The sequence below is a fragment of the Mus caroli genome, chromosome 16 (assembly GCF_900094665.2).
Source record: "Mus caroli chromosome 16, CAROLI_EIJ_v1.1, whole genome shotgun sequence".
NCBI classification, from domain to species: domain Eukaryota; kingdom Metazoa; phylum Chordata; class Mammalia; order Rodentia; family Muridae; genus Mus; species Mus caroli.
In genome coordinates, this window is record NC_034585.1 from 7,345,085 (window position 1) to 7,354,832 (window position 9,748).

A 9,748-nucleotide genomic window follows, 5' to 3' on the forward strand; every position below is an offset into this window, starting at 1 on the left:
GCTTTGAGTCCCATTCTCAGCCTGGGATGCTTTGAGTCCCATTCTCAGCCTGGGATGCTTTGAGTCCCATTCTCAGCCTGGGATGCTTTGAGTCCTGGTGGTCTTTGCTTTAGTACTCAGCCTGGAAAAGACAAGGTCAAGTTGTATTTTACTAGAACCACCTGTGATCACTCTGACACTCTTGTAGGAGGCAATGCTGCCCACATGGCCCTGGCCAAACTTCAGTACTCCTGAAGAATGGCCTCCCACCACCCATGGGCCTTTACATTCAGTGTGCGTTCAGAAGACAACTCATAGGGGCGGTTTCTCTCCTTGAGCTCAGCTTGACGACGTGTTCCTTTACCTGCTGAGATGGTCTCAGCTCAACGAATCTTCTCCAGAGTTCTGGAATTCCAGTTCTAAGTTCACTTTTAAATAAACATGCCAGTTGGCCCGTTGTGAAACTACCTGATTTAATGAGCCCCGCCTACTCTGTTCATCTTTTGCAGCCAGCTTTGTCTGGGACGGTCCCGCATTAGCAGGCTGAATGATAGCTTCCCCTCCCCAAGATCTGTGTCCACATTCTAATAGCATAGAGCCTTTGAAGAATTATGGTACTGAGCTGGGCTATAATTCACACAGTATTCTCCACTGGCAAGTATTCTCACAGAGGATAGAGGCACTGTCACAACAGTCTGCCTGGCATGTACAAGGCCCTGGGTTTGATGTGCAGGTTGGGCTGCTGTGGCCATAAGTCCAAAGTTTCAGGAGCAGTGGCTGGTAGCATCTACACCCAGGGCTGTACCCACACACAGGTGGTTAGAGCAGTACACCTAAGACACAGCCAGCCCTGAGGCCTCTGCAGCTCCTACGGGAGAACTGGCCACACGTGAAGGACATATTTGGGTCTCTGGAATGAATTTGAACCCTACCAACCTTCCCCAAACCTACTTGGAGACCTTTGTGTTCCTTGCCCCTCCTAAGGTTTCACTGGGTTTCACTTCCCAGATCCCAAGAGCCCTCAGTGGCAGGGTGGGTGAAAGTGGAGGGCTGAGAGGGCCTCCTTCCTCCCACATACTGCTGTTTCTTTTGAATAGGAGTTAACAGGAGATGGAACTTTCCTCTGTGCTTCCCTGCTGATAGCCACATCCTCCATAGAGGATGCTACATAGAGCCTGAATCAAAACATATCCAACCTTGACAGCACCCCCAGAGAGGCATTCTTTCTCTCTCTCTCTCTCACACACACACACACACACCAGAAAGAGAAAGAGGGAGACCAAGAGAGTTCCATGGAGACTCTTTATTCTTTTCTGAATGTCCTCTGGCGTGGCAATGGGCACCCATTGCCGGGCAGGCCTTGTGATGGCTCAGGAGTGTGTCTGCTTGGGCTCGGGGCTTGGCTGGGCCTCCCCATCCTCAGCGCTCTCTTGCTTTTCGGGCTCCAGCAGCAGCAGCTTGCCCTTCACCGGGATTTGCTCCTCTTCCTCCTCCTCCTCTTCCTCGTCCTCCTCTTCCTCGTCCTCCTCCTCTTCCTCGCCCTCTGATGACAGGGAAAAGTTGTCTTGACTCACACAGGCCACGAGCTTCTTCATGGAGGACTCGTGGCCACGGCTGTGACCAGTGTTCTGGGCTGGGCCATGGCCAGTGCTGAGCTTGGCACAGCGGGAACCCATCGCCCACTCCTGTCTCTCTGGACTAGGAGGGAGGCAGCGTGGGTAGCAAGAGAGTGTGAGGCTGGTGGGTGTGGCACTGACCTCACAAAGGCTCCAAGGCACCACCCTCCCCCACCCCAGAATTTGGAGCTATGCTTACATTTTCCAGGAACCCTGGCTGAGCTAGAATGATTGGGGTAAAGTAGACGCTGGAGAGGGCACAAACTAGAGGAGCTGAACATGTTAACTCATGTGCTGGGCCAGGTTTAAGTCCAGCTCCACCATGCCATCCCGCCCCTCCCCTCCCACCCCATTCCAGCTCTTCATTTTTAGTTCACACTTCACCGTAAGGATGCTTGGATTTGGCCAATTTGGCCACCTATCCATGGTTCAGGTCACTTCCTGACAGTAGCTGTAGGAGTGGACCTTGTTTTCCCTAGTCCCTTCCTTCAGGTCCCTTCCCTCAGGCCCACGGTGTTGATGAAAAGGAGACAGCAGTCACTGAATCTCGTGTCAAGCTTTATTTGGCAGGTGGCTTTGCTCAGTACTCAGATCTCGTGGCTCCTTGGCAGCTCAGGGCTCAGACATGGACATGGAATGGTGGTGTGGCCTCACGTGACGTTGCTTGGGCAGGTGACTATTCCTTGGGCAGGTGACTTCCTTGGCTCCAGGCAGAATGGACAGGCCTGGGGAGGCTTAGTGACGGTGCCTCCTACATTTCCTGCACCTGCATCTCCTCCTCCTTCGGGATCTTCTGCAGCCTGTAGAAAGGAAAGTCGAGGTTTGCTAGGCTGCCTGGAAGGCAGCAGGGTTTAGATGGGCAGCAGCAGCACAGGTGGCCAGGGGCTCGGCTGTGGGGTGCTTACCTCTGCGATGCCGCCTCCTGTAGCGGCAGGAGTGTCTCCTCCGCCTTCTGCATGACCGACGCCTCTTGTGGATCCTATGCAACCTCTTACGAGAGCAGCGCCTGTGTCTGTGGTGGTGGTGGCCCCTGTGTGTCCTCCCATAGTCCTCTACGCGCTCTGGGCTCAGCCCTTGCCCCTGCCCCTGCTCCTCGCGTTCATGGTCTTGCCCAGGCCCCTGGTGCGGACCCTCACTGGGGCTCCTCATTCGGTAGCGAACCATGGTGCCAGGAGATCAGGAGGTTCTGGACTGAGGCTGCAGCTGACTTGGATTGGAGGAGGAGGGACGGAAGCCTGCCCACCTGCTCTTGGTGGTGATGATGGTCTGGTGTTTGGGGCTCTCAGAGGGCTCATATATAAAGGTAAACCCCACTGTGACCTGTCGGCCCACCCCTGATTGATTGTTCCCACCCTGCCCAGTCCCCTCTGTGAGGGCGGCACAGGGTTTGCAGCACTGGCTGGCAGGTTGGGAGCAGGGGCCAAGTTACTCATCTTGCTTTGAAGCATGCTGATTTATTGAATGTGAGATGGCCTTGAACTTCTAACCCTGGTCCCTTCACCTCCCAGGGGTTGAAATCACATGTGTGTGCTTCCATGCCCTGGACATGCAGTGTTGGACATTCAAGGAAGCACTCTACCAACTCCTAGCTCACACTGCCAGGCACTGGCAAAAGCTTCCCACCCACTCCATGTGCATTAAGGATACACACGTTACCACTGAAATGGCCAGTGTAACATATCTTCCCATGGGGGAAACTGAGGCACAGATAAGCACTTCTTAACTTGCTATCTTGGATCTTGCTCAGTAGACCAGGCTAACCAGATCTGCCTACCTGCAGTTTCCTGAGGTGTGAGTCACCACCTATCCTGAGGCATATCTGAGACATTTCTTGATTCTCAACTCTACTTCGCTGATGAATTTTGACCCAACATGGTGGTTTTGAAGTCCAGAATCAGAAGGGTGTGGGAGTGGGGCAGAGGGACACAGTCCCTCATAATTCTTGAATCTGAGCCTGTCACCATGACAGGACAATGAGCAGTTAGTAGTGCTAGCTTACATAAGGTCTAAACTAGTTGCAAAAGGTGCACAGCCTAGTAATTTCAGTCTATGGTAGAGTGCAGAGTACACAGTAGATGTGGCCACTGGTAACTATAGTGGGAAACACAACTTATCCAGTTCTTGGGCACATGCCAGGCACTCCAAGTATTGGACACCCCACTGTCTTGGACACCCCATTGAAGATACACGTGACCAAGGCAACTTTTATAAGGGCAAACATTTAATTGGGGCTGGCTTACAGTTTCAGAGTTTAGTCCATTATGGTGGGAAGCATGGCATCATCCAGACTGACTTGGTGCTGGAGCTGAGAGTTCATCTTATTCCAAAGGCAAACAAGAGAAGACTGGCATCCTCAGGCAGCTAGGAGTCTCTAAACCCATCCACACAGTGACACACTTCCTCCAACAAGGCCACACCTCCTAATAGTGCCACTCCCTGGACCCCATATGCTTGTTCAAACACATGAATCTTTGGGGGCAATAGTCTATAATAGTCTCAACAATGTTAAATGTCCAAAGTCTCTGTTAGCTGTGATCCCCTAAAACGACAAAACCAAAAAGCAGATCACATACCTCCCTCAGCACAGGATATACATTATCATAGTAAGAAAATACTGAACCAAAGCAAAACCAAAACCAGCTAGACAAACTCCAAACTGATCCCCAACACCTTTCATCCTTGTTGATTACTGTTGGTAGAGCTGGCATTCAGCAGCAACAAACTCCTCAGCAGGTATCTCAGAACTCTGACATCTCTAATAGGTCATCTCCAAGGCAACTTCAACTTTACTTGTTCTAGTGTCTGCGATCCATGCATAATCTTCTGGGCTCCTCAAAAGGGCTTGGGTCACCACTCCACTGCTGCTGCTGTTCTTGGTAATCATCCCATGGTGATGGCATCTCCAACATGCTGGGGTTTTCCACTGCAACTAGGCTTCACCAATAGCCTCTCATAGGGTCCCTTCATGGTGCCAGGCCTCACCTTGCCAAGCATGGCCCCTTCAGTCCTGGATCATCAACTGCAACTGAGGCTGCCCTTCATCAATGGCCTTCCCTGATCTCTCACAGTGTCAAGCTTCAGCTGCTCTCTATGACTCCCTCATGCCTTCAAAACCAGCACCACACACATATCTTACACATTACCAAGTCCAGCTGTAGCACAAGGTACAATTTTGGCTATTTCTGAAACACAGTTTTTTTGTGCTGGTCTCTTCTTAATCACTGTTAATTTCTTAGCTCCTGCTAACCAGCATTGATTGTCCCAGTAGTCTCCTATTCTTGACTCTAAAGCCAGAGCCCCATGGCTGAAGCTGCCCAGTTCTGCTGCTTGCTGGGGCTGGGGCATGGCCCCATTGACCTTGAATTTAAGGCCTATACAACCATGCTTGAACTCAAGCTTTTCTTCACTTTGAATTTAGAGATCTGCTTGCCTTTGTCTTCCAGGATTAAAAGTGTGTACCACCATGTGTTGGCCTAAACTCTTCATGGCCACTATTCAAGATCTAGATCAAAAAGGTCTGTGTCCTAAAGTATTCCAGGTTAAAAATCCAAATGAAAACATCTAACCTTGTTCAACTGTAAACACAAACAACTGTAGCTGGGTGGGATCTTGTCCTGGCATCCTCAGGCAACTAGGAGTCTCTAAACCCATCCCCACAGTGACCACCCCATATGCTTGTTCAAACACATGAATCTTTGGGAGCAATACCTACCCATTATATTAGTCTAACATCAAAAGTTCTATAGTCTATAATAGTCTCAACAAAGTTAAATGTCCAAAGTCTCTTCTATAAAGACAAAACCCACAGGATATACATTACCATTCCAAAATGTCACAAAAAAAATACTGAACCAAAGCAAAACCAAAACCAGCTAGACAAACTCCAAACTGATCTGGCACTCCATGTTAGCAGCTTTCCTCAGCAGGTACCTCAGAACTCTGACATCTCTAACGTGTTGAGGTCTCCAAGGCAACTTCAACTTTACTTGTTTTAGTGTCTGGGATCCACGCATAATCTTCTGGACTCCTCAAAAGGGGTTGGGTCATTTCTCCAGCTCCTCTGTAACACCGTAGGCTCTGGTTGACACCACTCCACTGCTGCTGCTGTTCTTGGTGATCATCCCATGGTGATGGCATCTCCAACATTTTCCACTGCAACTAGGCTTCACCAATAGCCTCTCATAGGATCCCTTCATGGTGCCAGGCCTCACCTTGCCAAGCATGCCCCCTTCAGTCCTGGATCATCAACTGCAACTGAGGCTGCACTTTCTCAATGGCCTTGGCTCTTTCACAGTGCCAAGCCTCAGCTGTTCTCCATGACCCCTTCATGACTTCAAAACCAGCACCACACACATATCTTACACATTACCAAGTCCAGCTGTAGCACAAGGTACAACTTTGGCTATCTCTGGAACACAATTTTTTGTGCTGGTCACTGTTAATTTCTTAGCTCCTGCTAACCAGCTTGATTGTCCCAGTAGTCTCCTATTCTTGACTCTAAAGCCAGCGCCCCATGGCTGAAGCTGCCCAGTTCTGCTGCTTGCTGGGGCTGGGGCATGGCCCCTTGTACTATTGCATCCCTCATTGCCTAGGCTTGGCTGTGCTAGAACTTGCTCTGGACACTGACCTTGAACTCAAGAGATCTGCATGGCCTATACCACCATGCTTTTCTTCACTATGAACTTGCTCTGTCCCAAGCTGACTTTAAACTTAGTGATCTGCTTGCCTGTCTCCTGGGATTAAAAATGTGTACTACCATGCGTAGACCTAAACTCTTCATGGCCCCTATTCCTCAAGATCTGGATCATAAATGTGCCCTCCCTTTCTGGATTGTAAAGTATTCCAGATTAAAAATCCAGATGAGCCGGGCGTGGTGGCGCACGCCTTTAATCCCAGCACTCGGGAGGCAGAGGCAGGCGGATTTCTGAGTTCGAGGCCAGCCTGGTCTACAGAGTGAGTTCCAGGACAGCCAAGGCTACACAGAGAAACCCTGTCTCAAAAAAAAAAAAAAAAAAAACACCGATCCCAAAAAAAAAAAAAAAAAAAAACCCAGATGAAAACATCTAGCCATGTTCAACTGTAAACACAACCATAGCTGGGTGGGATCTTGTCCTGGCATCCTCAGGCAGCTAGGAGTCTCTAAACCCATCCCCACAGTGACACACTTCCTCCAACAAGGTCACACCTAATAGTGCCACTCCCTGGACCCTATATCAAACACATGAATCTTTGGGGGCAATACCTACCCATTATATTACTCCAACTTCAAAAGTTGGTGTTGTGTTTATCTCCTTAAATGAAGGATTCAGCTTTTACTTCCTAGTGCCCCTTTTGCTATGCTCGATCAAAATGTTCTTCATGAGAGTAAACCAGAGAACAAAGGCTAATGATGGGCTTTTCTGAGGCTTCCTTTCTCAATTCAACTAATATCTCTACATTAACCTTAGGCAGATTCTTCAGACAAGGCAAAAAGCAGCCACATTCTTTACCAAAATATGAGTATCCAGAGTTCAAATCACTCTCGGCACCAATGTCTTCCATATTCCTACTAGGATGGCCTATTCCTCACTTAAAGCATTCCACTGCTTTTATAATCCAAATTCCCAAAATCCATATTCCTCCAAACAAAAACATGGTCAGTCCTATCACAACAATACCCCACTCCTGGTACCAACTTCTTAGGTAACACTTCACTGGGGCTGGCTTACAGTTTCAAAGGTTCAGTCCATTATGGTGGGAAACATGGCATCATCCAAGCTGAATTGGTACTGGAGAAGGAGCTGAAAGTTCTACATCTTGTTCTGAAGGCAGACAGCAGACTGGCATCCTCAGGCAGCTTGGAGGATGCTCCCCACAGTTCCAACAAGACCACACCTACTCCAACAAGGCCACTCCCTGGCCAAGCATTGAACCCACCATACCCAGCTTCTGATTAGGTGACCTGTCCCAAGAAACTTAGGTGTGGCCTTGGAGCTCAAGACCCCTCAGGGTAGGTAGCCCTCATCTTTGACATTGGTAAAAACCTTGTACACAGACCCTCAGACACGTCTCCCCTATGCCTTTCTGGGGCAAGATCTGTACAGGTGTCTGGGTAGTCAATATTGAGAATTCTTTTTGAAGCCCTTCCCATTTGACCAGTCATGTTCCCTAACCACATTCGCGCACCCCTCCCCAAGCCCAAGGACCAAGAGGCAAGAATGGGATGAGTTTTCAACATTTATTGACAGGTGGCATTGTTCCTTAGCAGGCTCCTGTTTTTCATCGGACGGTGGCATTTTTCAAGATGTGGCGAGATGCTCTTGAAGTCTGGTAAAATTCTCAGGCAGGAGTTTTGATGGACTTGCTATTCTGTGCATCTAGTATTTTTTACACCTTATGGTGTATGAGCGGCGGCGACGGCAGCATCCTGGAAAGGTAAGAAAAGTGGTGAGAGAGACTCCCAGACTGCCCCCAATCCTGCACCCCCCACAGCCCAGCCCAGCCCTCTACTCACTTCGCCTCCTCCGCCGGCAGCATCGCCTCCTCCGTCTGCGACATCTTCGCCTGCGACGGCGGCATCTGCTCCTGCTTTTGCTGCGGCAGCATCGGTATCTGGCCATGGTGCTAGCTTGGCCGGGAGCTGGCTCAGAGCAGGGGACACCACCTGGGTCGAGCCAGCCAACCTGTGAGCAGGTGGAATTTTGTGGGCTGTGGCTGGGGAGCCAGCACCCTCTTCCTCTTATAGATACTAGTGGCCCCTAGGAATTATGAAGTCAAAGAGGACCAGGACCTCACAGACCATGGCTAGTGAGGACCTGTACCATGTCCAAATATGGGCATGAGAGGGGTGGTCAGGGCTTTGGCATCAGGAGTTGCTTGTGTCACAGTCAAGAATTGACAAAGATGGCATACACCTGAGTATTCAGTCAGTCACTCAGCTTAGGTGCTAAGTGCCACACACCTGCTTCTGGGCTAGGTCCCGACAGATAACCCAAGGCCAGGCAGGTGGGTGAAACAGCCACATGGATTTGAACTGTGAAAAGCACACATCTTCAGACTGCTCAGAGGATGCTGCTGAGGGAACTTGACCTTTTAAGAAATTATCCAACGCCCCAGTGGGGCACTGACAGACAAATCCAGAGGGTCTCAGAATTGCCAGGGGGGGTGGGCTCTAGTAAAACACTGGGGTCCCATCAGGTGCTTCAGGTATAAATGGGAGCCACATGGATGCAGACCAGTGTTTGGACTGAGGGAGGTGTTGGACATTACTAGACAGAAGGTGAACGTGGGTGCTGCTACTGGCCACTGCTCCCAAGCTGAAAGGTGGACAGGAAACAGAGGGAGGCTCAGGAGGTGAGTGGGGCAGCAACAAGGAATTGGCTGAGATGGAGTGGGACCTCACTGTGCCCCCATGAACTTTTGGTGTATAGAGGATTGCAGTTCGTATTAGACTTGGCATCTGGTCAAGAGAAGTAGTATGGGATGAAAGAGGCTTTGTTGTGCTTTCTGCCAACCAGAGGCCCACCATGTCCTGGGGATGCACAGGTAGGCAGAAGGGTGATAGGCACCTTTTGGGGGGGGGGTTGTTTCGAGACAGGGTTTCTCTGGGTAGCCCTGGTTATCCTGGAACTCACTCTGTAGACCAGGCTGGCCTCGAACTCAGAAATCCGCCTGCCTCTGCCTCCCAAGTGCTGGGTTTTATTTTACCACTGCCTGGTTTTATTTTATTTTATTTTATTTTATTTTATTTTATTTTATTTTATTTTATTTTATTGGATAGGCACCTTCTTGACAGCTGCTTCTCGGTGTCTCTGAAGTGTCTAAAGATGCCGAGGGGACCATGAAGCAGGAGTGAGCAGATGTGTGGGAATGTGAAAAGTGCCCAGTATGGAGAAGGCCTCAAACAAACAGCGCCTTTCCCATCAATGGCTTGGGCTTCTTTCACTCTGCCGGGCAGTTGTGCCATCCGTGGACTACTCAAAAGCCTCTAGGCAAGGGACTGAGTAGACGGTAGAAGTGGTAAGCCAGGCCCCATGTTGTAGGTGTTTTTCACACAAGACCTGTGTTTGTTTTTGTCCATAGCTCAGGGTTGAGCTTGAATTTTCAAGTTTGAACAAAGGTGGACTAAAGGCTAGTGCTGGCCTTCTCAAAACCCAGTCTCACTTACTGTCCAA

General features: G+C 49.8%; 3 protein-coding genes and 1 long non-coding RNA gene across 4 annotated transcripts; 1 reads left to right on the plus strand and 3 right to left on the minus strand.

Annotated features, from left to right (window-relative positions):
- Positions 1–1,267: 1,267 nt before the first annotated feature.
- On the minus strand, positions 1,268–1,721 carry Prm3 (protamine 3). Its single transcript, XM_021185558.1, has one exon. The coding sequence runs from the start codon at positions 1,653–1,655 to the stop codon at positions 1,350–1,352; it is 306 nt and encodes a 101-aa protein (XP_021041217.1). The 5' UTR covers positions 1,656–1,721; the 3' UTR covers positions 1,268–1,349.
- A 103-nt stretch (positions 1,722–1,824) lies between these two features.
- Positions 1,825–9,500, plus strand: LOC110311595. Its single transcript, XR_002379977.1, has 4 exons — positions 1,825–2,267; positions 7,840–8,009; positions 8,109–8,267; positions 9,355–9,500. It is a non-coding gene; the product is annotated as an uncharacterized LOC110311595 (long non-coding RNA).
- Prm2 (protamine 2) lies at positions 2,141–2,866 on the minus strand. Its single transcript, XM_021184984.1, has 2 exons — positions 2,501–2,866; positions 2,141–2,395 (listed from the first exon to the last, which is right to left on the minus strand). The coding sequence occupies exons 1-2, from the start codon at positions 2,757–2,759 to the stop codon at positions 2,331–2,333; spliced, it is 324 nt and encodes a 107-aa protein (XP_021040643.1). The 5' UTR covers positions 2,760–2,866; the 3' UTR covers positions 2,141–2,330.
- On the minus strand, positions 7,798–8,294 carry Prm1 (protamine 1). The gene is made up of 2 exons (XM_021184985.2): positions 8,089–8,294; positions 7,798–8,001 (listed from the first exon to the last, which is right to left on the minus strand). The coding sequence occupies exons 1-2, from the start codon at positions 8,192–8,194 to the stop codon at positions 7,952–7,954; spliced, it is 156 nt and encodes a 51-aa protein (XP_021040644.1). The 5' UTR covers positions 8,195–8,294; the 3' UTR covers positions 7,798–7,951.
- Positions 9,501–9,748: the final 248 nt, after the last annotated feature.